The sequence below is a fragment of the Poeciliopsis prolifica genome, unplaced genomic scaffold (genome assembly GCF_027474105.1).
Source record: "Poeciliopsis prolifica strain line A6 unplaced genomic scaffold, Auburn_PproV2 SCAFFOLD074, whole genome shotgun sequence".
Classification (NCBI taxonomy): domain Eukaryota; kingdom Metazoa; phylum Chordata; class Actinopteri; order Cyprinodontiformes; family Poeciliidae; genus Poeciliopsis; species Poeciliopsis prolifica.
The window spans coordinates 1,172,880-1,199,499 of NW_026562449.1; the positions used below are offsets into that span (position 1 = coordinate 1,172,880).

Below are 26,620 nucleotides of genomic sequence, written 5' to 3' on the forward strand. Positions count from 1 at the left end.
CCGTACGATGTAAAAGTGCTTTGATTTTTTTTCTAACATCTTTTTTTATCGCTAGTTTATTCAATTTGTTTTTAAAATATGATTTTGCACAGGCTACATGTAATGCGATTTGTTACGAACACAAAACATTTCGGAAAATATAATTTAATCGTAGTTGTGCTGAAATATTCGTGTTTGCAGTGCTTGCAAGATTGTCACTGTAGTGGAAAAGGCACAATAAGGTCAGAGTTAAGAACATGCGTCGGATATTTCCGAAACACGTTCTTCACGGATATGTGTCGGATGGACCTATCACAGACGTCGTTTCATGGCAGGTACCCGGATGTAGCCGTGGGGCAATTAGCTACGTCATTGTTCACCGGCGGACACCCGCTGGAAATAAGAAATGGATTTAAAACCTCTATTAAGGTGTTCATAACAGACTCCAGGTGAGTGCTGATTTGTTTTTACGGTCTAATGTTAGAACTGGTGAATACCAGAGGTACATTAGTTGGCTCAAACCGCTGGAATTCGCTGTAGTAGCCCAACACCGGTTCTCTATGTCATGTCGGAGAGCAACGCAGTAAACGCACACAGCCACCGGTGTGGAGCCCATTCTTCAGTAATCCTGTTAGACAACCTGTTTGTAATCTCCACACGGATGAAAGTCGGTACAATTTAAAACCATGCCCGCTAAGGTCTCTTTAACATGCTACTTCTTAGCCACGGGACTCATCACGGTGTCAGCTAGCATCAACTGAGACTGCTAGCTAGCTAGCTCCGTTAGCCGCATTAGCCGGAATTGTGCCGCTGCTATCGTTTCTGTCCTTCGCCTCCTTTACATTCTTTGGTAATAGATTATCAATCACAACTCAGTCTTTTCCCGATGTTCTCAAAGAAATGTACACACATCTGGACCCCTCCTCTTCCGTGAGCTGAGCGTTAGTGCGTGTTCTCTTTCGGTTTTAAAGGCGCTGCGTGTTAAAGGCCTTGCTACCGTCTGTTAGCCAATGTAAGTCTGTCTGTTGGAGCAGGTGGGAGGGAACAGCTGCAGTTTAACGTGCTTCAAACAAGGAAATGTTCCCGTCTGGGTTGTGTAACTTCCAGGGGTAGTAGGGAACCCTTGGCCTGTAACAAGTTTCAAATTTAATACATTTTAACAGATATTTACTTTTTTCTCCTTGATACGCCAAAATATTTTTTACAGAGGCGTAAAATAAATGTAGACTTTAAATATTTGTTTTATTTAAAGTCTAAATTTAAATAAAACAAATATTTAATAGCTAGTACTACGTCAGCAGCAAACTGATCAGGACAATTACAGTGATTTTTTTGTTGTTGTTTTGTTTAGTTTTCCTGTTCAAGTCTTGAATTGTCTAAAACATTTTCTTTAATCCAAAGTTTTAATTCACCATACTGCTGAATACATATTGTCTTCAGTGAATCGATACAAATTATCACAACAAAAATCTCAGTTTTATACAATCTTACATTTTTTGTGTGTGTGTTTTTTTTAACAAAATAGCAACATATTTTGGCCTATTACTAAAGTGTTGACTTAGTTAACTTATCTTTACCACGTACAGTGATTTTCATATGTAGGCTTAAATAATGTTAGTGATGCACTTATCTGTAACTGACATAATAAGAAATAAAAGCATAAATATAGATGTAGTTTTTCCTTGTCCTTACATGAGTTTCCGTCAAGAAATGTATGTATTTTTTATTTCCCCTAAACATGCGTTTTTCTCAAGAAAAGTTTATATTTTTGTTTTGTCTGTTCCTTATACAAGCCCTCCTTCTTGTCTCATTGCCTCCTCTCCTTTTTCTGTTTGTCATTTTTCTGCTTCTCCGTGTGCATCTTTATGTTAATGAGAAGAGCAGCCTTCTATATCCAGCTCCTCTACTATTGGCCAATAGAACCTTGTGAACCAGCATTACTGTGTAAGATGTTGTGGGGCGTTTACGTCTCACTCAGTTGCTCAGTGCCATCTTTACAGGCCACAGATCAAAACAAACTTTATCCCGGTGTTTTTATTGTTACCGACTGCAGTGAAGTTGGAAGTTGGATATTGGATATACCAAAATCCCTGAGCAACCAGCGTTCAGATCAAGGTTGATCTGATTTATGAACGCTAATTTTGGCCAGTCGTTCTCAAGCTCTTTTTGTAGTTACACTTTATACCTGTAACTGGCCAAAGCTTAATCCATCCATCCATTTTCTTACATGTTTATCCCTAGTGAGTTGCGAACAGTGCAACTCACTGTTCGCAATGCCTAATCCTGCCCACTGATTTCTTTAGTAACAGACCAGAAAATGTCAGGAGAGCTGCCATGTCTTCTCCAAATTCATCTTTAATACAGAAACACCATATCTGTCTTTAGTTGTGGACTTAAAGTTTTATCACAATAGTTTGTGGTATTATTGTGGTAACAATAAAACTTACAATAACTTTTTATTACTATGTTTTAAATAAATGTGCGGCTCTGACTGCATGGCACAGCAATCATAGAAGCACAAACACAAATACGTCTCCTGAAAACATTCCCACTAGTAATCGGTTTCTTTAGGAAAAGTTATGATTTGTTTCACTAAACTGCACACAGTAACTGCATATTTTTAGATTTATTGAATGAACAGTGTAAAAAATGGCATAAGTAGTAATCCAAATAGTATGGACGACTTTGCAGGGCAAGTGATTAAACAACATTAAGTGGAATTCATCATGACAACAATAAATTGTAATTATTATAAGAAATTAATTCTAATAAATGCCCACTGCTAGCTGTTGGCGCCCGCTGGTAGTTCCAAAGCAAAGGAAGTTGTGGCAGACATCCTCCTTCTGTTCCGGAAGTCCTTTTTTCTCCCAAAACAGCTGTAAGCTTAGATGTAGATCTTTATCTTTTTCACAGAAAATTAAGTCCTATTATTGCCCTAATGTCAAATTGTTTTGTTATTGATAACTTTATTCTTGCTGTTGCTTCTTTACAAATACTACAGATTAAAGTTTCATTCTTGTCTTGTCTGCAGCTTTTAAATTTGTATGATTCTGTTTCTGTTCCTATGCAGCTATGAACAATGACCATAGTTGACAGATTGTCAGAAAAATCTGACCACGAGTCAGTTGGATTTAACCGATCCTTCACCAGTGGAGACGTGGGGATGGACGGCAGTTGTTCCAGCAGCTGGGCAGTGGGTCCCAGCATGGCCGGCGACTCTCCCAGGCTCAAGCCTTCAGGAGGCTGCCTGGGTCCGACCCCCGGCGCTGCCGTCTATAACGGCACACCCGCCTCTGTGGACCGCCCCAAGGACCAAGGTATGAGGAAACACCTGACCCTGCACGAGTGACACACACCTCTGTCAGAGCAAACACAGTTACCTGATGCATGTGATCACTAATACTGATGCATGTGAGCACTAATACACACCAAACCAGCTTTAGCTAATAGTTTTTCCTAGTCTAGTGAAAAATGGTGATTTACAATGTTGACTTATACACAAATATACAAGACGTACTACAGAAATATATATGCTAGTATTTCTACAAAACAAATAATTAAAAAGCTGCACTCTGTTAATGGTTTTCTCATGTGTGACACATTGCTTCATGTGGGCGTTTTGTTCTCCTTCAGCTCTTTCATTCATCCAGTTACATAACAGCTAGTTTAAAAACAGGAGCACAATCAATCAACTTAAGCCTGTGATGCAGTCGCCGGGTTGAGCTAAAATTAGAAACAAAAGAAACTTTGTGCACTGATTGTGATTGTAGCTCTTGTCATGTTTGTCCAGTGATGAGCAGTGAAGATGGCATCGAGCTGCCTCAGAAGGTCCTGTTTCCTCCAGAGCGGCTCAGCCTGAAGTGGATCCAGGTTCACCGCATTGGTGCTGGCTTGCAGAACATGGGGAACACATGCTTCCTCAACTCAGCCCTGCAGTGCCTCACCTACACTCCACCGCTAGCCAACTTCATGCTGTCAAGGGAGCACTCCAAAACCTGTAGGATCAGTCTTTTGGTGTTTTTATTGCAACAGACTGCCCTAAAAATAATCAGTTATCTTAGTTTCCTTGAGGTTTTTTAATGTAGTTTTATGTATTAATTTTTCTCTTTTAGGTCATGAGCCTGGATTCTGCATGATGTGCACCATGCAAAACCACATCATTCAGGTTTTTGCTAACTCTGGGAATGTCATTAAGCCCATCGGTGTCCTCAATGAACTTAAAAGTAAGTAGGTGATGTTGGTGCTAAAACTACTGTCACCACTTCATTTATGGAGAGAAATCTTCTGATTGTGATAGAATGAGCAGACAAAAAAAAACTTTTTTCTTATATTTTCAAGCCAGGTTTATTGGTGTAGAACATTTCAGTAAGCTGCTACACCAATAAAAAGTGCTTCACATGATAAAAACATAATATTGTAACCAATTATGAAACAAGCAACAATGGAACAGTACTGTGTTTAATCACATTCAGATATTTTCTTGCATTTTGATTATTTTGTTATGAATGTACTCTTTCCACCTTCTAAAGGAATTGCAAAGCACTTCCGCTATGGAAGCCAGGAGGATGCTCATGAGTTCCTGCGGTACACAGTGGATGCTATGCAAAAGTCCTGCTTACCTGGAACCAAGTGAGTGTGATTACAGCATTTTTTAAAGGTGGCATGTTTACCCTGCAGAGGACCACAGAGTTCTGTTTAATTAAGGATTTCTATCAAGTCTGTGTTTTTGGCCAAAGACACCATTTATCGATTTTCTTTTACTGCTAGTGTAAAAATCGTAAATGTAATTAGAATTGCAGTTGAGCTGCTGAGTTCAGATGGACACTTGTACATTTTCCAGTCAAGATGAATTTGCTCCTCAGACTTGACTGATTTACAAAAAGCAAAATAACTACAGGTGCACTAATACTTGCATGTAAAAACCGATCTTAACTACACTTAAGTAGCCACAAAGCTGCTGGATTTGGGCAATTTCTTTTTGAACTACAAGAAAACTTTAAACTTAGGACACTTTATTAGTGGTTTAAGTTATTTTGTTAGTGATCAGTGAACTACAAACCTTTTGATTTTGTAAAAATAAATACTTCTGTACTCTTTAGTTTTGGCAAGAGTCTCAATTCTCTGTCTGTTAGACATTCAGGAGTTGTGCAGCTGTGCTTCTGTAGCCACATGCAAGTACATTCATGACTCATTTATTAAATTACTTCTCCCATTTTCCTGTATGGCAGATTGGACAGGCAAACGCAGGCCACCACTTTCATCCATCAAGTGTTTGGAGGGTACCTCAGGTCCAGAGGTGAGATATTAATGCTGATTTGTTTTCCTGTTTTTTTATCTTTGTTTTTGACAGAAATTTTTTTTGAATCTTGTTATTTGGTTAACTTTCTAATGTTTCTTTTTCAGTGAAATGTCTGAACTGCAAATCAGTTTCTGATACATTTGATCCTTTTCTGGACGTCACTCTGGAAATTAAGGTTATCTGACCACATCCGTTGTCACCATTGACAAACAAATCCAAAGAATTCATTGTTTCTTAATACTAAACTTATAAAATGTTTTTCTTATTTTTCTACATGTAGACGGCACCCAGTGTCTCCAAAGCTCTGGAGCAATTTGTCAAACCAGAACAGCTGGATGGAGAAAACGCCTACAAGTGCACCAAGTAACTCTTGAAGCCTCCAAGCACAGACCTTAATTTTTTATGTTTCTGTTTATGCATCAATATGTTAATTAAAACAAATTTCCTTTCTTTTTTTTTCAGGTGCAAAAAAATGGTCACAGCCTCAAAGAGATTCACAATCCACCGCAGTCCTAATGTGCTCACCCTCTCACTAAAACGATTTGCAAACTTCACTGGAGGAAAAATCACAAAGGTACAGAGCTACCTGTATATTACATCACATACTGCACCGGCCCTTTAAGACCTTCATGTCAGAATAGCATTAGAAAGTATCGGCGGCACTAACAATAGAGTGCAATAATGAGTCCCTCAAAAAATTCTCATGTTTTTCAAATAAAAGTGATAATTAGGATTTTAAAAAAAAAAGTTGTAAATAAAAGCATACCTGTTCCTTGTAGACGCTCACGGACCAGTGCTCTGTCAAAATACCTGCTGTATAATGTACTTTCTATTGCTGTTAGTTACAATATGCATCATTTTCAATAATGATGTTCCCGATTAGCGAAACGAAGCAAAGTCAACAGTTTTTTTTTTGTCTTTACTAGGATGTTAAATATCCAGAGTACCTGGAGCTGCGGCCCTTCATGTCCCAGTCTCAAGGAGAGCCCCAGATCTACGGCCTGTACGCTGTGCTGGTCCACTCCGGCTTCAGCTGCCATGCTGGCCATTACTTCTGCTACATTAAGGTGAATCATCTGTCAGAACGCTGCTTTGGCCTTGTGCTCACATCCACATACAGAGAGATGGAACATAAAATGCATTAACCTGAAAAGGCATAGTTCAGCTTTGTTTTGTTTGTGCTGAATGTTTAGCTGCTTTCATTTTAACATTTAATTTTCTGAAACGGAATCAAAGTGTTCCTCTGGATTTTGTGACAGGCCAGCAACGGTCAGTGGTACCAGATGAACGACTCGTCTGTCTCTGTGAGCGACATCCGCTCAGTCCTCAACCAACAGGCCTATGTCCTTTTCTACATTAAGTAAGTAAACCATGCCTCAGCAAGGGTTCAACATTACAAACAGGAAATGAACAGAATATTAATTGTAGGTAAAATGAATTGTGAGTTTTGGTTTCAGTTCATCGCTGCTCAAAGTGTGTGTTCTCTAAAGAAGTGATGTATGACCAGCACTTCCTCTTCACATGTAACAGTTAATCCCCAGTTTATCCACATTCCTGGTAGACTTAAATGGAAAGTTATTAATATAATGTTGAACTGGAAATGAACAGAATAGGACAGGACTGGGTGCTGTGATAAGTGCACCTCTAAAAGAATCCATTTACTTCAAATTTTATAATACAGACTAACCTTAAAAATGACTTGTAGTTATTAACATAATATTTATGAATTTGTCCTGTCTAAGTGTCAATATATATAGATGTTGACATAATCTACAAATTATTTACAACAAAACAATGAAATTAGATTTGGGGTTCAGCACATATAAATTATATATTGAATCTGTGTTGACATTTTCTCTGTTGATTTGGAAATCTTAGTATTAAGTCAAGAAACGCCCTTAGCAAAGTAATACAGACAGCAATAAGATCTTAGGGGTTGACCAACGCTCACTTACAGAATTGTGTAGAAAGCATCAGAAAAACTAAAGCCATTATTGCTGATACTGCTCATCCTTTACATGCTGAGTTCCTGTTTCTGCCCTCTGGTGTCAGGCTCAGGCTTCCTAGTATAAAAAGTAACAGGTACAAGCTCTCTTTTGTTCCTACAGCAACATCTGCTTTTAATGCAGGACAAGGCAGTGGGACTTGCACCTGATTTAGTGTTTGTAGAAACTCAGTCAATAATGAAATACACTGCTGTACTTTTTCCATTATGTATTGATTTGTATTTCATGCCCTTCTGATATTTTGTGTTGTTTTTTGTTACATAAGGAGTTTTACCATATCTTCAATCAGTGAGATATTATAAGTAACCAAACTGGATATTTGTGTTAAATTATCTAAGGATTCTGACATTTTTGACTTTTTTTTATTGCTAATGTAATATTAATTATAGTTTAGTAATAAAAGATATTTCAGATGCAACTTTAAGAAAAAAAAGATGAATAAAATATTTGCTTGTATTTTGTTGTCAGGTCGTGTAATGTGAAGAAAACTGGGGAATTCAGCAATGTGAGCCATAACCCAGGTATGTCTGGTCAGTCATCTCCCCGGCCGGTGGTAACCCCTCGCATCCACACCGCCGTTCACCACGGCAACACTGGCTTCATCGGCCCCCAACTACCGCCACACATGACCAAGGTAGGGCTAAAGAGTTCCCTCTGATGTTAGAGGATGAGTTATTATTAAAGATTCAAGCATGTGATCCTCTTGTTCTTTGTTTTTCTTGTGCCTCAGAACACTCTCCATGTTAATGGGAATGGATCTCTGAGGGATTATCCCAGCAATTCTAAAGCCAGTAGCAGTGCAGTTGGCAAACCCAGCCATGGCCTGGCTTCTTCCTCAATCTCCCACTCAATCAGCCGACCCACATCCATCCCAGACCAAGAGAAACGGCAGAAGCTTTCGTTTTTTATTGGACAAGGCAAACAGAACCGAGCATCTTCCTCATCCACCTACAGCCACCCATCCTCCGCAAGCAGCTCCTCCAGCTCGTTATCTTCCTCACAGTCTACCTCAGACGTTCACTTTGTTCCGCGTCAGCTAAACCACTTTAATGGCACACCCAGCAGTAATGGCGACCAACCCGCCGGGGGTAACGGATCGTCTTTACTGGTGCCGTACAGTCAAGAGTCCTCTGAAGAATCCGACCAGGAGAACAGTACCACTCAGGATGCTGGCTGCATATCCAAGCCTCAGACGAAGGGAACTAATGGAACAGGAGAAGTGTGTGCCTCTTCTTCTAAAAACACAAACGGTGAAATAGATGTCTGGCATAACAGTAGTGAGGTGAATGGGTCAACCTCTGAATTTACAAAAACAAACCAAAATGGACAATTTAATGGGCACCACAAAGTGAATGGACACAACACACATGAGAAGGTAAATTATGCATATATGATCTATAAAACATGCAAAGGATTTGTTGCGAGTGTAGTGTAATGTCAGTAGTAACGGCATTGTGTGCTCCTCAGGGATCCATCCATAATCAGGACACTTCAGCTGTGAATGCTGTTGCCAATGGACTTGGCAGTGACCACAATGAACCCAAGTAAGATGAATGTGTCTGATTCATGTTTGAATTTCAACACAGAACAACAAAGTCCCTCGCACGTATAAACATGCTACAGTCCTAAGGCTCAAAGCATATTAGGCCTATTTGTAAATAACTATTTCAGTAATCAGTAATTTATCAGTCTATAATCGAATATAAAATTGTCCTGTTCCACAGAAGTCAGTAAAAGAAATATATGTAAAAGAGAGAATGCTAGTCAGTAGTTTCTGTGTTTAATAAGGAAACATTTGACCTATTTAATGTGTTTTTAAGCTACAAAACTAAATGAGAAATAAAACCTTTCACATTTTTTTATAATACAGACTAACCTTGCTTAGTAATTTGAAATGACTAAGCAAACTCAAATGTAGGCATTTAGTAAACAGCCTTTTATAATATAATTAACTTTGTCTCAAGCTTGAAGTATGGGAAAAGCTTTTTTTTTAATAAAGATTTGTGATTAGATATTTCTGATATAAAATAAATAACTTTCAGCATTCTTTTAAACTGACATCTGAAAAGTGTGCTGTGCATATTCATTCAGCATTCTTGAGTCGATACTTGGTTAAATGAATTGTGATAAAAATTCAATTGTAGCAGATGGAAGAGCAACCATTTGCTACAATTCCATCTGCATAACTTACAGGACATTTCCTTACCAGCTTTGCACATTTGACAACATTTTGTGATATTTTTATGACCGTATAAAATTCTATTTTAATACTGAAACTAAAATACAAATGATCAGGTGACCTCTGAAGGAAGGCAAGCTCACTTTATTTAGACAATGTGGGATGGCGTAAATGGGACAAAATACAAACTCAACATGGTTTGTCACATAGACTCACAAGATATATATTAATTTCAATGCTCTTGCACGGGCTACAATTAATATTTGCCTTATTTTTTCAACTAATTTTTTTATCCCCTAAATCTTTGCTATCTAAAAAGCACCAATCCAATAGTATGAGTGTAAGTGACAATGTCCCTGATCTGTTCAGTCTAATTCTATGTTTTGTTCCCTGAGCGATGTCATCCTTTATTATTTGAAATTTAAATTCAAAAATACATTAGTTCCCTCATGAAGTTAAATACCATCACATTATCCAAAAAAAGAAACTCTTAACGTAGCATAACTTGTCACGGAAGTGAAAAGAGTGCATCCCTTCTACAGATACTCTATGAACCAGGAAGCTTATCTCAAACAGTTCTGTTCTTTGTGTTTCCAGCAAAGAGCTTGTTGACCCGGCCTCATCGCAGACCTGTTCAGCTCAGAGCGCTCTTCCTCCTGCTGCTAATGAAAGAGAGCCCCTCCCTGCTGCTGCTGATGAAAGGACTAAAACGCTGCCTGAGCCTCTTCCTTCTCCTCACCACGCCTCATCCTCTGCTCTTAGCTCCTCACCTTCAGCTACTACTTCCAAGACTCACACTGTTGCGCCCAGAGACCTGTCAGCCTTTGCCTCAGAGCCAGTCTGCTGTCAAAGTGCTAATGGGAACTCGACAGTTGCTCAGAACATTAGCAAAACCGAGGAAGAAGTTAAGGATTCCTCACAGACCAACGGTCCATCAGCACGGATGGACAGTGGTACGGAGAACAAGGGGCAGAGCCAGTCCAAACCCGGTTCTAGAGGCCATGACAGGCAGTCCTCCCATGACAGGGACAGAGACAGATTCTACTCTGACAATAGCAAAGACAGAGACAGACACTACAGGGACAGAAGTCCACCACGAGAACGTTACAACGATCGCCATCGGTATAGACGAGACTACCGGGATCACCATCGCTCCTACAGGGATCGATGTCCTCCCGAACGGAGCAACCGGGACATTGACCGCCGCAAGGAACGGCTCGGCTCGCACTCCTGGGAGCACGATCGTGACCGGCGCTCGTACCATTCCAGCCATTACTACCACAGGCATGATGGGAGCCATGAGAGGAGGGGATACCCACACCCCCAAGAGTCTCACAACTACTGGCGGTCGCAAAAGGACGGTCAGGAATCCTGGGCAATGAAGGACAAAAGGAATGGGTGGGATGGGGAAGAAAGGAGTTCCTCCCCAGCTGCTACTGCTCAAGAAACAAACAAATCCAAGGTTTCCCCCCCCTGGGAGCGCCTCTGTAATTTTAACTCCACTCTTAAGAGGGAGGAGCCGAGTGACAAGAGGCCAGCTGCTCAACTAAGAAAGCGGAGAGAGGACAGCTCAGAGGGCCGCCGCTCCAAAAAACACAAAAAAAGCAAGAAGAAGAAGAAGTCAAAAGATAAAGACAGGCATCACGAGAGCAGGTAAGACCCGCTCAAATCAGTAACAGCAAGGGGCTGCCTAATGTTAGGACTCAAGTGTCTTATATTTGAAATGTTTAGATGGCTCAGTGTATCTGAGTCGATAAGATCTAGGACAGGGGTCACCAACCTTTTTGAGACTGGGAGCTACTTCACGGGTACAGAGCAACACGAAGGGCTACTTGTTTGATACAGTCTTTCTAAGAATATATATATATAATTTTTATTTTTTTTTTTTGGGAAAGACTGTCATACAAAATGACTGACTCCTGAATTGTCGAATGGATTATTCAGTTTATTTTTGTTTTTCTCTGTCTGTACTTGAAGCTCTGACCCGGATTCAGACAGAGCCACTGAGAGCAGGAAGAAGAAAAAGAAGAAGAGGCGGCACAGGGACAGCGACTCCGATTCTGGACGGGGCCACGCCAACAGAAGCAGCAAAGAAAGAGAGAACCGGAAGCGCCATCACTCTGACACCAAGGACTCGGGGTACGACAAAGACATTTTAGCAGAGAAACGTCAGCACACAGACTGCAGCGATGGCAGCAGGGACCAGCCACTCCCGCCTCACCACAACGCCCTCTCAAACCATTCAGCTCACCAACATCTCAACGGACACACAGGTACTGCCACATTCACAGCTTCTCCCTGAAGTTGGAACATGTTATGTGTCACAATTAGACTTGAGAGGTTGTCCTGTTTCTCAGGAAACGGTCAAACCAATGGTGACTTTCACGGATGCTCCAATGGCCTCAAGCAGTGACTGTGAGTACCACCAACCTGCTGTAAAGATTCCAGTTGGAGCCCAGCTCAGACGCTCAAAGTAACAACACCGCGTTTGTTTGTGCTTACAGACCCCCCACCCACCCGCAACATTTGACAACAGCAGAGGAATGATATCACAAAATTATTTGAAGTGGTGCTTCTTCACTGGGAATAAATCAGTTGGGTTTTTTTTAACAGTGCTATTGTTTTAAATGTGCAAAAGTACAAATTTTAACAGTGTTCCTTTATCTACCATTATTCTCCTACGGTTAAAAAAACAAAACAAAATCACCTGTTAAACATTTAGGACTAAAAGATGATAATATATAGTTATTTGAGTACAAACCAAGCCTGGAGCTTAGACATCTCAGTTGCTGCTCAGCGGAACTCAGGACTCAAACCCTTTGGAACAGAAATCACTTATCCACATGCTTCAAGTAAGAATGAAACAAAAGGGAGAATGTGTTGTGTATAAAGACTGAGTCTCTTCATGTTTAGATGTTAAAGATGTCACCATATCTGCACAGCTGCAATGTTTTTACTTCTCACCTGTTGTTTTGTTGTCGAATCCACGCTGTGGTCAAACTACCAGAGGGGGGCGTGTTTCTGAATGAGGCGGATGAATGCAGTGGTGTGAACATGGGTTTGTTGAGCGATACCTCCATGTTAACCCTGGACAGACTTGAGGACATTTATCTGCTTTATTTGTTGGGGTTCTTTTTTTGTTTGTTTTTTTTTTTTTGCAACTATGTCCATCTCCCCTCTTTACGCCTAAGATTCCCTTTTTAAACCGTTTGAGTTTTCTCTCTTTCTATATTGCATTTCTTTCTCCTGTTTTCTTTTAAGGTGTTCAGAAAGAAGAGCGTTTTATTTTTTTTCTTTCACCACTGTGGACCATTTGTGTTTAGTTAAAAAAGATAAAAATACAGTTTATGTCTTCTAGCATCATGAAATATACTGTGAAGTTGAGTTTGAACTGTACTATCAGTTATTTTTATAAGTAAAAAGCCTGTATCAGGATCCTCTTGCTTTGTCTGTAGAAGGATTTGTGTTGATTTTTTGACCATATTCTCTGGACACAAGTCACTAGTGGATATGGTTAGATTTTGGGGGTGGGATTGTGAGGGCGGGGAATGGGGAAGGTATTTCTTTCTTTGTTTTTCAACTTTAGGAAGAAGTTGAAGAAACTGCTGTTATACCTTTTTATTTTAGCATGTCTGAATTTATACATTGTGTAAGGTAAAAGCCTTAAATACATTTGTTAACGTCAGAAATTGTAATTTCTGTCTTTGGACTTTGTTTACAAGCTGTGTTGAATGACAAACGTTGATTGATATGTTGGATTTATTTACCTTTTGTATTATAGAGAATTGATTGATTGTACTGAAGCCTTCTTGTTGAACAAACATATTTTCTCGTTCCATTTAAATGTAGACGGTAAACTTCCCACACGTCCACTATATTCAGGTTTGGTCAAATAACACACAAGCTGTTTATCTCCCCTTAGTCAGTATTATAGCTTGAGTCACATGTATTATTTCCATATATGAAACAACCAAAGACTGGTTATGTTTGGTGAGTCAAACTTTTTCACTGAATTCACATGCACACAAAAGCTGTATGAGCATGTCCATTTTTTTATTAAATTGTGCATCAAAGTACTTTGCGCCATTTCCCCAACAAACCTATAACCAAGTTAAATATAACTTCTGCACCAGTTTTTGGCCGTTTTTTTTTTCTTTTTTGTCAGTAAAAACGGTGTATTGAGGCTTATGCTCTACTAAGAGCACCATAAAGTCCCTTTATTATAACACTTTAAGCTAAAATATTGAACGGGTAATGGCTAAAGCCATGATTAATACTACATGACCATAATGATAACAAAAATGTACATTATATTGCATACACACTAAATGTAAGTGGGGGGAGGGGCTGCCTCTTTTGTGAAACAAAAAGACAATAAATAAAACAAATAAACATCGATTGCAAATATGGATCTTCAATATAAAGTAACTATAAGAAAACCCCTCACTGCAGTTTATATGCCTTCATATCGACATATCTAAACACTTTACAGGACATTATTTTTAATCAAACTCCGGTCCGTCCATGTGGAGTTTCTGTAAATCATTCCAGATCAGTCTGTTCAGTCCAGCTGCACTGGAATCCAGTCAAATTCAGGTCATGATAAACCTGACCTACAGTGAGAGGAGGAAAGTGGTAGACCCTACAGAGATGAAACAGCAGAAAACAGTTGATGGCAACAAAAATGCATAAATGCAGAATAGTGGTGGCCTAAACCTGTAGTAACAGCTGTAAGGCTTAGTTACAGCCTTACAGCAGTAACTAGCCTCGGTGTGGATACCTGGAGCCACAGCAAGCGCGAAACATCCAAAAAGCTTTCCCAGTCTCAAAAGTAGATGGAAGTGGAAAAAGGAAGTGGAAAAGCCCATTCTACTTTTTTAAAACCATAAACCATTTGTAAACCTTCATCCTGAGAAGGTTAATGCTCTGTTAGGATCATATGAAACATTCAGTTCTTTGATATAAGGCACAGTTTAGTTGGTCTGATTTTTTTGTTTTGTTTGTTTTTTAGATTACACAATGTAACAGTGTAGAAGACAAAATGATCAAATTAGAGCTATAAGCCATAGATATCTTATTTTTTAATTCCAGAAGGTCAGTCAAGAATATGGAATGTCTTCTGAAATTGGTGGATAAAAAGCTGTCAGATACCACAAGGCACAAGAGGTCAAAATATTACCTCGAGTGTTTGACTAGACTTTTCATGTCTCTACTCTTACTCTCATCACTCTTCCACATTTGGTATTGATAAATGATCATGTTCATTCTTTAGCCAGAGAGAGGAACCAGCAGCTCTGCAGCTGCAGTGTTTCAGGTGGAACCAGGAGGGTTTTCCTGATCTGTCCCTGTCTGCCGAGCCCAGTGACGGTGCAGTGGAAGCTGTGAGCAGTGAGGCAGTTTTATCAGGAAGCTGAAACTCCAGACCCAGTGAAGGAGTCTCTCTGCGACTCCAAGCCTGGAGGCTGTGATGGTGAAGCTGGATCTGAAACGTTCAAATCCTCATCATGTTTTTTCTTCTTTCCCCACTCAGAGCAAATAAAAGAATATTTACAGGTAGATGTCACATTTTAGCCTTTGGCTAATTGTTAGTTGTGCAAAATTAGGTTTTGTGGGATGAGGTTCAGATGAATCAGGTTTTAAAAAATCAGTTATTTCTCAGACTGTGATGTAGGAGCTTCAAACCTCAATAAATACCATCTATAGTGAACTTAAACATTCTCACCTCTCATGAAGAAGAACATGTTTGAACTTTAATAACTTCAATGCAGACCTGACAGTATATACTATAAAAGGTCAATGTTTGAGGGGTTAATGTAACATTGCTGTTAAACACGGAGGTTCGCGTGCTCAGAAATATTTTGTTGGAAGATCAAATCTGCAATAACTTGCTGCTCTGACCGGCAGCAGTGATCCTCTGAGGTCACTCTGAGGTCAGAGGTGTTTTGGGGTCATTGAGGAGAGGACTATCAGGAAGGAGCTCTGAGTGAATAACATGTTTGTCATTTTTGCCAGTTATGGGATTGCAGTCAGTTTCCTGGCCAACATTTTTAGAGATTCTGAACCTGAAGGTTCTTCAGCATCTTTTCAAAGCAGTTTAGTCATAAATCTGCAAAGAATTTTCTGACCTGTGGGTGGACATGACGGTCAGTGGAGGTGACTTGACAAAAACAAAACGGATGTACAGAATATTTTTCTGACAGATTTGCAACTGAATACATGAAGGGAAGATTTTAAAATATAATCTGATGGAAAGGAAGCCTTTTATCTCTGAGTAGGCAAAAAAAAAAAAATTCAATGATTTTTATAGACTTTTTAATTTGCATATTTTTTTTTCTCAGAATAAATTCAGAGAAGTGAGGGTGACTTTAGTTATGTGTGAGGCTGCAGGAGACACTACAGATGCTCTTTCTCCACTGGTGTCCAAAGGGTCCACTTTGTCCATTTTCAGGTTTATAATTTGGCTTTGGTTGTACAAAATAAAGAATAAATCAACTTATCCGCTGTCTGAGAAATCCTGACTTTCTGTCAATGTGCAGGAGATGCAGCATCCTGGAACTGTTCCCACCACATCTCCATCCTTCTACTGTCCTTTAAGAGAACCAGTTCCCAACCTAAAGGTCTTAGAGGTGGACATTGTGGATAGTGATATTCTGTTTCATTAAAACATACATAGAGACGGACAATATGGCTGAAAAGAACAGGACAGGCCATAAGCATTTCAGTATCAATAGTTATTTATTTATTTTGCGAGGAATATATCACAACAACCACATATTAAAAAATATCAGTTGATACTAGATGAAAAAGAAAGTCTGATATTTTCTGCTGTGGCTTCTTCAGAAGGAGCTACTGCGCCCCCTAGCGCCTCTGGTCAACACGACCGACTGGATCTGGAGCTGAGGCGGGGAGGGGGCGGGGATTGGGCTTCACATGGAGAAATGACAGGTCATCAGAAGCACCCGCCTCTGATTGGTCAATTCTTTTCAGCTCTCGGGTTCGGAGGGAGGGTTTAAACACGGAGGTTCGCGTGCTACCGTCAATCAACTCTGCGGCTTCTGAGGAGCAGAAGGTGCTTCGTCCCTCACCAGTTGTCCCTCCTCTCTTCCTGCCAGTCCGCTATGGCTCCTGACGTCCACAGGTTGGTAAAATCCGCCTGGCTGCCGCTGCTGTCCGTCTTGTTGCTGTGTGAAGCTCTGTCCGTCCGCTGGACGCCAGGGGACTATGCGGACTCCGCCTCGGATGCCCTGAGGTTCCTCAGTGACTACAACAGCACCGCAGAGGAGGCGCTGTCTTACAGCCAGTCCGCCAGCTGGAACCTCAGCACCAACCTGACGGAGTTCAACTCCAGACTGCAGGTCGAACTGGGTGTTTTTATTTCACTTTGTTTTATTTTATTTTATTTTGTTGTATTTTATTTTGTTTTGTTTTTTAGATAAAAGCCATCACACCACTCTGTTCCATCAATTATGGGGAAATGAAACAAAATATTGACTTGAGACACTTTCTGATATTTTTCTAACTTGTAGAATTCACTACACCCCATTTTTCATGTTTTTAAAGAAAAGGTAAAGATTTGCACTTAGTTTGGTTGGGTAAATTTAACACTGACTTTTAAAGTCAATGCAGGTTGCATTATAATGAACAATCCTGTAGTTTGGTGGATTTTTTTTTTTAAAAAAAGAACTTTGAAATGTCTTAAATTGGTTGTGTTGTTGACCTGTGTTGACCCTCGGGTATTTTTCACACTCAGAGCGCAGAAAGTTAAACAAAGAAATAGAAAGTCAACAACTCTGAAACACCAAAGGACATTCAATGAAATCTACCTAACACTTCTGGGTGTATTTTGATATGACTTGTCTGAAAATTGAGTAATTATGACTTTTTATTCATCTACTTAATGATTAGTGAAGATTAACTCACTGGCCTCTGGAAAAATTCTACAGAAATTCATTTTCAGACAAAAGTTCAAACTGGGCTTTAATGAACCACAAGCCCAACAAATGGAGATACAAAATGATTGTAGATGCTCAGATTCAAGTTGTTTGAACTGTTTTTTCGTTTGGGAGCTGAGTGGGAGGAGTAGTTGTAATAGGGCTTTTTTTTTTTTTTTAATGTAAAATTCACCTTTGAACCATCATCTCTTAAAGTTCTTAAAGTTCCACTGCAGTCACTGATGCAGTGGACTGGAGCCCCAACAGGAGAGATGACACCTTTAAAAAGCTTTGATGGCACAGCTCAAACTTTCCTCTAACATAACCACGAGTTTCAAGGCATTCATGTTAAATATTTGTTTAGAGTTGGACTGCGTTTCATTCAACCTCCCTATCTATCATCACTGACCTGCAGTGCCTCTTGTTTTTAGGTAGCTGCAAGCCTTGTGTATCAAAATTTCTCAGAAGCCTGGGGAATGAAGGCCAAGCAGATCTTCTCTAAGGAAGTACTTGCATCTCTTTCTGAGAAGGACAGAAGGCTGATTACTAATGTCAAGTTTCTTAGTAGTGCCAACCTTCCACAGGTTGAGCGAGAGGAGGTACAGTAGCCCTTATGTACTATAATTACAGTAACATAGTCTCTTCTGACCTATTAATGCCCATAAACTTGCTTCTCTTCATAGTATAACACCATCCTGAACACCATGGAGAACATTTATTCAACAAGTAAAGTGTACCCTCTGCCAAATGTTACCTGGAACCTGGAGCCTGGTAATCCCACATGTACAAGTGTCTTTAGTTGGCAACATCAATAAACTGCAATTTTATTATACTATGTTTTTGAGCTGGAAGTGGTGAACAACGCATTATTTTTTTTATATAATTAAAAACATAAGTGCCTTGGCCTCAAATTGCTAGAGGAGAAATGTTGACTGAATGGTTTTGAAGCCACAATCAGTGGACCTTCTGTTTTGTCAGCTAAACAAGCTGAATGTATTTGGAAGGGAAACTGCTTCAGTGAATTACTCACAAACTAAAACGAGATCCTTTTTGTTAATGACACATTTGTTTGTTTGTTTAGTCACTTTTACAAGTATCGGAGAAATCCAGTGTAACTTAAGATGCATCATGATTTAAATTTCACATTAGTCTTAACCCGATTGTTTGAAATAATATTTGGAGTTCTGATAACATGGCCCTGACATAACAGGACCTCATTTCTTGTTGCAAGGACTTTTATCCCCTTGATGAGCAGGAAGATATACGATAAAGCTTCATACTTTAAAATAAACTTCAGACTGTTATCTGACTCATTTGCAGAAACATGTTTGCAGAAACGTGTTGGCTTTTCTGTCTAATGGGTAACTATCATTTATCTCAGAGCTCTCTGAAATTCTGGCCAAGTCCAGAAGCTACAAGAAACTCCTCTTTGCTTGGGAGAGCTGGCACAATGTATCAGGTGTCCCTGTTAAGGGGTACTATTCCAGGTTTGTGGAGCTCAGCAACAAAGCCTCTCAAGGGGACGGTAAGAACTATGGGCTTGAAATGAAATGGCAAAAATCCAGACAGGGTCTTAAAAAATAATCATTTTCAGGCTTTAATGACACTGGAGCTTCTTGGCGCTCTTGGTATGAGATGGAAACCTTTCAGGAGGATTTAGAAAAGCTCTACGAGACGATTGAACCACTCTACCTGAACCTGCATGCCTTTGTGAGACGCAAACTCTACAACTTCTATGGTCCCAAATACATCAACCTCGAAGGACCCATCCCTGCACACCTGTTGGGTAAGATGCATGTATAATAGACAAATGAAGCTCCATGCCACGATGGAGACACTAAATGGTCAATGATCCTTCTCTATGAAGATATTTCCATCAGTGTCAGTTAGTGTTTCAGGATTTCTCCACTACATCTTAATCCTAACAGGAAATATGTGGGCCCAGTCATGGAACAACCTCTATGAGATGATGGTCCCATTTCCTGCCAAACCTTTCCTAGACGTGACTGATGAGATGGTCAGACAGGTGCGGATGAAGGATTGAGGTTGGAGAAAGCTAGTTCTCAGTCTTTAAAATGTTCATTTATTTTCTGCAGGGCTACAATGCCACACACATGTTCCGTGTGGCCGAGGAGTTCTTCACCTCTCTGGGTCTGAAGGAGATGCCGCCAGAGTTCTGGGAAGGGTCGATGCTTGTTAAGCCTGACGATCGGGAGGTCGTGTGCCATGCATCTGCCTGGGACTTTTACAACCGCAAAGACTTCAGGTCAAATTTGTAACCTTTGACATTATAGTGGCTAACCCACTTGCTCTGCAACCTGAAAAACTATAGCTGCTGGGGGAAGCAACTTCAAATGCCATTAACCTGGTCGATGTTTCATTCCTGCAGGATTAAGCAGTGCACCACAGTGACCATGGAAGACCTCTTCACTGTGCACCATGAGATGGGCCACATCCAGTATTACCTGCAGTACAAGGATCAGCCTGTGGGCTTCCGTGATGGAGCCAACCCTGGTTTCCATGAAGCCATCGGTGACCTTATGTCACTTTCAGTTTCAACACCCAAGCACCTACATGAGATTAACCTGCTGGAGTCTGTGACCTCTGATGATGGTACTGACCAGGTATCTTCTCATTAATTCAAATGGACTCTAAAACAGAATAACCATTCTGTATTTTTTATTTTTTTACCAGAAAGTGACCTGAACTTCCTGTTGAAGACTGCTTTGGAGACTGTTGCTTTCCTTCCTTTTGGCTATCTTGTTGACCTCTGGAGATGGGATGTGTTCAATGGAAATATTCCTCCAGAGAACTACAACTCTGCTTGGTGGAACCTCAGGTGAGACCAAATAAAGCTTGCATCTTAGGACTGGTGTTTCTTTTATCAAATCATTCACAGAGAGTTTGAGCCATAGCAACCTATGGAAACTTTCTCTGCGGTCACTCAGACTGTGTGGTTCCAGATCTTAGCCTGGTCTGTTGACCTGTTCATGATTTCTAAATTTCTTCACAGAACAAAATACCAAGGAATTTGCCCTCCTACCAGGCGTACAGAGGAGCACTTTGATGCTGGGGCAAAGTACCATATCGCTGGAAACGCACCATATATAAGGTAAAAGCTCTTCCACCCATATGATGCTAATATAAGTAAAATTAAGTATGTGGTTCGGACTTCCCATTATTAGAAGTCTGAAGCTTTTTTTTTTTTTTCCAAATTAGGTGGTAGACTTCCATAGAAAACTAAATGGGTGTTAAAATTGCACATGATTTTATAATTTCCACTTGCATTAATACAGTATATAAGTGGTGTGGGAATAATAGACCAATAGTATTGTAGTCTTCAAACATGGGGAGAATATTAACTGCAAGAATCGTAGCACTTTATGTGTAAGCTTGAAGGCTGGATCATCAGCATACTTGGAGATATGTTTTAGTCCAGGTCTTCTTCCTCTCTCTCATATGTAGCTGTCTCTCCAAAGACCTGTGCACTGAAAACTGTCCTGGGCCACACACTGACTTTTTACCTTTGTTGGCCTCATCTGTCTCATGTTAACTAGTGTGAGCAGTCATGGCAGGGGGAGGACGTGAGCATCACATAAGTGTGATCGACAGCATTGAGTCCCTCCTGGTTTTGGTTTCGGATCAAGCCGTCTATATTTGCAGATGGCAGTAGGAGCACAGGGAGGAGGTAAAAGGGCTTGGGGGCTTTTTATTTTCTGAAGTTCTTCTTTCCTCTGCAGGTACTTTGTTAGCGTCATCCTGCAATTTCAGTTTCATGAAAAACTCTGTGAGGTGGCCAATCAGACCGGCCCTCTGCACACATGTGACATCTACCGTTCCACAGAAGCTGGAGCCATCCTGAAGTAGGAATGAATTTTTTTTTTTTTTAATCCACAAATGAGTAAATTTTATTTCAGTGTTGCAATGTGTGTTCCTTTTTCCCTAGGAAAGTTCTGGAGGCAGGTTCTTCAAGGCCTTGGCCTGACGTGCTGCAGGAGGCCATAGGCACACGGGAAATAAATGCCACCTCATTACTCAAATACTTTGACCCCTTAACAAAATGGCTGGAAGAGCAAACCGCCAAGGAGACCATTGGATGGCCTGATCTCGACTGGGTTCCACCTGTCCCTGAGGGCTACCCTGACGGTATCGATGCAGAATTACAAACCTCAACTCTGTAGTGGCTTTGGTAACACCTCATTTGACAGAAACGTTGCTCTGATCACATTTTGGCCACATAAAATGTCACCATCTAAAATGTTGGAAATTCTGCTGAACTTGAATTCTGGACATCAGTAAAATAAGAGTTTGTTGTCTCTTCTTCAATGCTGGGAACATGCCATTAATTAAATTTCTACCAATAGAAATAACCTTCAGTGAGTTTTTGTTTTCCTACTAAATATAGGCATCTGAACCATTTATTTTCCTCTTTATGATAAATGATCCATGTGAACACCAGCGTCTTCATCTAAAACCAATACATTGTAATGAGGTATGAGTGTGGTTCCATTATGATATAACATCTAGAGCCTCCAACGCCTGATTAAAACACTGATTGGCTGATAGATGAACGTTAACAACATGGCTGAATTAAATATGAATATATCTCATGTAACTGTTTACATGGTTGCTGCCATTATTTTTAATGATTTCCTGCATAAACATGTATATTCATGTATGGTATTTAATTTCTTACTTGATGGAAATTAAAATTGCTAAATTATTATTTGTTTTGACATTAGCAGAATATGGATATACTGTCTTATGTGTATAATGAAAATGCAGCTAATGACTCCAACAGCTCTACACAGGTGGTGTTCTTTAACAGCCTGTCGGTTCCAGAACGATGACGCCCAGACAGAGGGACTGGCTGCTCATTTCATGCTTCCAGATCATGTGTTCTGAAGTGTGATTTCATTTAATATTTGGCAAAACAATTTCCATGATGGAAGGAGTTGGTGCACACATTGCAGGTCCACACTGGCATTCCATCTTCAAAGTCAACTATTAAGCAACATAGTACTGCATTATTCAAGCTTAAATCATTTTGAAGTCCCATTAGCCAAACAGGTGTGTCTTTATTGCAGAATGTGGTGTTGCAGTAGTTTTAAGCTGAAGGATGAAAATGCATGTGATTTGAATGTCTTTTTCTAAGACCATAATTTAAAAGACATGATTAAAATGCATTCTAGGTTTAAAGGCTGTTGTGTGTGTGTGGGTGGATTTTTCATGGGTAAACCTGAAGTACACTGTGTTTCTTTGAAATTCTTGGTAAGAGTACAGTTAGGGCCAGAAATATTTGGACAGTAACACAATATTTGTGAGTTGGGCTCTGCATGCCACCGCATTGGATTTGAAATGAAACCTCTACAACAAAATTCAAGTGCAGATTGTAACATTTAATTTAAAGGGTTGAACAAAAATATCTGATAGAAAATGTAGGAATTGTACACATTTGTTTACAAACACTCCACATTTTAGGAGCTCAAAAGTAATTGGACATATAAACATAACCCAAACAAAAAAGTTTTTTCTCAATATTTTTTGTGAATCCTTTGGAGGCAATCACTGCCTTAAGTCTGGAACCCATGGACATCACCAAACGCTGGGTTTCCTCCTTCTTAATGCTTTCCCAGGCCTTTACAGCCGCAGCCTTCAGGTCTTGCTTGTTAGTGGGTCTTTCCGTCTGAAGTCTGGATTTGAGCAAGTGAAATGCATGCTCAATTGGGTTAAGATCTGGTGATTGACTTGGCCATTGCAGAATATTCCACCTTTTTGCTCTCATGAACTCCTGGGTAGCTTTGGCTGTATGCTTGGGGTCATTATCCATCTGTACTGTGAAGCGCCGTCCGATCAACTTTGCAGCATTTGGCTGAATCTGGGCTGACAGTATATCCCGGTACACTTCAGAATTCATCCGGCTACTCTTGTCTGCTGTTATGTCATCAATAAACACAAGTGACCCAGTGCCATTGAAAGCCATGCATGCCCATGCCATCACGTTGCCTCCACCATGTTTTACAGAGGATGTGGTGTGCCTTGGATCATGTGCCGTTCCCTTTCTTCTCCAAACTTTTTTCTTCCCATCATTCTGGTACAGGTTGATCTTTGTCTCATCTGTCCATAGAATACTTTTCCAGAACTGGGCTGGCTTCTTGAGGTGTTTTGGGGCAAATTTAACTCTGGCCTGTCTATTTTTGGAATTGATGAATGGTTTGCATCTACATGTGAACCCTTTGTATTTGCTTTCATGGAGTCTTCTCTTTACTGTTGACTTAGAGACAGATACACCTACTTCTCTGAGAGTGTTCCTCAGTTGATGTGTGAACTGGTTCTTCTTCACCAAAGAAAGTATGCGGCGATCATCCACCACCGTTGTCTTCCGTGGACGCCCAGGCCTTTTTGAGTTCCCAAGCTCACCAGTCAATTCCTTTTTCCTCAGAATGTACCCGACTGTTGATTTTGCTACTCCAAGCATGTCTGCTATCTCTCTGATGGATTTTTTCCTTTTTTCAGCCTCAGGATGTTCTGCTTCACCTCAATTGAGAGCTCCTTTGACCGCATGTTGTCTGGTCACAGCAACAGCTTCCAAATGCAAAACCACACACCTGGAAACAACCCCAGACCTTTTAACTACTTACTTGATTACAGGTTAACGAGGAAAGGCCTTTTGAGTTACTTGCAGCCTTTGGAGTCCATTGTCCAATTACTTTTGGTCCCTTGAAAAAGAGGAGGCTCTGCATTACAGAGCTATGATTCCTAAACCCTTTCTCTGATTTGGATGTGGAAACTCTCATATTGCAGCTTGGAGTGTGCACTTTCAGCCCATACTATATATAAATTGTATTTCTGAACATATTTTTGTCAACAGCTAAAATAACAAAACCTGTGTCACTGTCCAAATATTTCTGGCCCTAACTGTAAATGTATCCATCATAAGAGTGATCAGAGGTGCTTTTGCTTCTCGGTGGGGAAAACCAGTTGTGGTCACCCAGCTGGTGATCATCCTTGACTTGAGGCAGGACGGTGGCAGCAGTACTGTTTGGAGAAACATGCAGCTGGAGCAGCAAGACAGCCAGCGTGAAACTGCAGTCTGTCACAGGACAGTGGAGAGAGAACCATCAGAGACATCTCTCTTTAGGGAATCTGTGGTTTAAAGAGTCCTGCAGAATTTTGAATAAGACAGAATGTAGATAGTAGATAGAAGTTTAACTTTGGATTCAGGGTTCCCCAAAGGATGAGATTCTCCTTGTCTCTACCAACAAAGATGTGGGATTCACATGCTTGTCTGTGCCTCACCATTGTAGTTCCCTGCAATAAAGAGGCAGGGTGTTTTGCTGTATTCCAGCTGTAGTCAAAAATGGGAAATTCTCACTTCAAAGTCGGAGAAAAAAAATCAAAAGGCCCTCCAAAGTCTGGAAGCATGGGAGCAACTCCCACTACCCCATGACGATTTATGAGGCTCACTTTGTGTTTCAAAATGGCCGCTCCTCGCGTTAACATTTAGTAGGATGTTGTGGAAACGTTTATTTTACAAGACACCTTTGTGACTGTGCATCTAAAATCAATATTGCATGCAGTGCCTGCAACTCTAAACTGAACAAATTAAAAGGGTGTTTGCTTATGGAAAGTAAACATTAAAATGTTTGTAAGAGTTACTGCAAACAATGTCTGTGGATGTAACCAAGTTACAATTCTGGCCTCTTAACTAGAACCCTGTTACCCAACGTGGGAACTCAGACGTCCAACCCAGTTCTGAGTTCCCACGTCCCAGTTAACTGGAATGCACCACCAGCAGCCAGGCCCAGTGTTGGGTGCTTCAGCTGCTGTGCTTCCTGTTCCTTCTAGAAACTGATAATGCATTCTGGGATTAGCAGTTGTCAGACTCTTTGTTTCCTGTAAGTTGTTCAGTCCTTCATGACTGGGTCCCAACAGAAACACGTTTAACGACGTATGAAATGAGAAACAGGATGCATGTAGAGGACCAGAAGAGCCAATGAGGAATTTGTGGCTACATTTCAGGACAGGAGTGAGCATTGTTCTGAGCTGAGGAGCTGCTTTTATCAGAAAGAATTTACAATATATGTGTAAAAATATATAAGTGTCTATTTTAATTTAGCAAATTCATCACCAAAACAAAGCATTTATAGAAATAAGAATTATCCAAACAAAGAGACTGCACAGTTTGTTCAAATTAGCACAAAAGCCCAATGCAGCAGGTATTCACTGCATGCAGCAGGTATTCACTGCATGCAGCAGGTATTCACTGCATGCAGCAGGTATTCACTGCATGCAGCAGGTATTCATTGCACTATACTTTTTCAAATTTTCTGTCATTTTAACTTCATATTTCTTCAAAACTCTACACACAAAACTCCTATTTTAACATGTTTTTTGTGAGTGTTTTAAAGATAGGTAAATATGATTTGGTTTCTTCTTCATCATCATCATCATCATCTTAATCATCATCATAACAGTGCCTTGTGAAGTGTGAATTTCCGGTTGTGGCCAGAAGGGGGCGACGTTGTATCAGAAATTGCTGGTTGCAGATGACTGGAGTGGAAACAAGTTCTATTGAGGCGGTAAAGAAAGTCAAGCCCCATTTTATTCTTTTTTCAACTTCATAGTATGAATCACCTTATTGAGACGCTTGTGAACTGGCGCTATGTTTACAAACAGAAACCTAATTGGTAAAATGCAAAAAAAAGATTTACCACTTGTTACACAAGGGGGCGCTGTGCACCGTATTATTAACAGACGAGCCAGAGAAATAAGACGAAAGAGCTGTTTAAATAAAACTGATTCAATATTTGATTTATTTGAATGTGTTAGAGGAATATCTCCTTTACCTCTGTCACTGCTCGCCTCAGTGCGGTCAACTTGTAGCTGTGCTGATTTGCATATTCACAAACAAGATGAGCGGAGAGAGGAATTCACCCTCAGGACACATCAGTTGAACCTTTTTTTTTAAACTTCTTCTTGTTCTCCTTCTCTCTCTTCCATTGCATTTCATGAGAACTTCCCAGTCCTCCGCTGCCTTTAAATGACAACAGCAGTCAGTGGGAAGCCGGCTGGCAGTCGTTCAGTAAAGCGTGATCTCAAGGCATTGTTAAGAAAACATTGCATAAAACATTAGGGAGACGGTCTGGCTGCAGGATTAGTCTTTGGAAAACATGCCCGCCGCACCGTGTTGCAACATCGGAGGGGGTGGGGGGGGGGGGAGGGG

The 26,620-nt window shown here is 40.3% G+C and overlaps 3 protein-coding genes across 4 annotated transcripts in view; 2 read left to right on the forward strand and 1 right to left on the reverse strand.

Moving 5' to 3' along the window:
- bhlha15 (basic helix-loop-helix family, member a15) overlaps positions 1-26,620 on the reverse strand; it is a 168,659-nt gene that overhangs the window by 100,548 nt on the left and 41,491 nt on the right. The gene's annotated exons all lie outside the window — the stretch shown is intronic.
- On the forward strand, positions 160-13,861 carry usp42 (ubiquitin specific peptidase 42). Of its 2 annotated transcripts, XM_055021125.1 has the most exons (18): positions 160-428; positions 3,050-3,296; positions 3,770-3,976; positions 4,092-4,202; positions 4,509-4,608; positions 5,208-5,275; positions 5,383-5,453; positions 5,559-5,641; positions 5,741-5,852; positions 6,205-6,345; positions 6,538-6,638; positions 7,753-7,918; positions 8,015-8,659; positions 8,752-8,828; positions 10,061-11,116; positions 11,441-11,736; positions 11,821-11,878; positions 11,968-13,861. In XM_055021125.1, the coding sequence occupies exons 2-17, from the start codon at positions 3,059-3,061 to the stop codon at positions 11,874-11,876; spliced, it is 3,528 nt and encodes a 1,175-aa protein (XP_054877100.1). In that variant the 5' UTR covers positions 160-428; positions 3,050-3,058; the 3' UTR covers positions 11,877-11,878; positions 11,968-13,861. The 2 variants fall into 2 exon arrangements, with proteins under 2 accessions (XP_054877100.1, XP_054877101.1); XM_055021126.1 differs by having other exon boundaries at positions 11,821-13,861.
- On the forward strand, positions 16,434-22,590 carry ace (angiotensin I converting enzyme (peptidyl-dipeptidase A) 1). Its single transcript, XM_055021139.1, has 12 exons — positions 16,434-16,818; positions 17,826-17,993; positions 18,078-18,165; positions 18,776-18,919; positions 18,989-19,180; positions 19,323-19,420; positions 19,491-19,660; positions 19,784-20,007; positions 20,089-20,233; positions 20,408-20,506; positions 21,135-21,257; positions 21,341-22,590. The coding sequence occupies exons 1-12, from the start codon at positions 16,582-16,584 to the stop codon at positions 21,573-21,575; spliced, it is 1,923 nt and encodes a 640-aa protein (XP_054877114.1). The 5' UTR covers positions 16,434-16,581; the 3' UTR covers positions 21,576-22,590.

What these genes read in the sequence shown, in the direction of transcription:
- usp42 (XM_055021126.1), top strand. Translation starts at nt 3,059, where the DNA reads ATGACCATAGTTGACAGATTGTCAGAAAAATCTGACCACGAGTCAGTT. An exon ending in ACGTCACTCTGGAAATTAAG is followed by an intron (nt 5,454 to 5,558) that starts GTTATCTGACCA and finishes TTCTACATGTAG; the next exon opens with ACGGCACCCAGTGTCTCCAA. An exon ending in AGTGACCACAATGAACCCAA is followed by an intron (nt 8,829 to 10,060) that starts GTAAGATGAATG and finishes TTGTGTTTCCAG; the next exon opens with CAAAGAGCTTGTTGACCCGG.
- ace (XM_055021139.1), top strand. Translation starts at nt 16,582, where the DNA reads ATGGCTCCTGACGTCCACAGGTTGGTAAAATCCGCCTGGCTGCCGCTG. An exon ending in CATCCCTGCACACCTGTTGG is followed by an intron (nt 19,181 to 19,322) that starts GTAAGATGCATG and finishes TAATCCTAACAG; the next exon opens with GAAATATGTGGGCCCAGTCA. An exon ending in GTCTGTGACCTCTGATGATG is followed by an intron (nt 20,008 to 20,088) that starts GTACTGACCAGG and finishes TTTTTTTACCAG; the next exon opens with AAAGTGACCTGAACTTCCTG.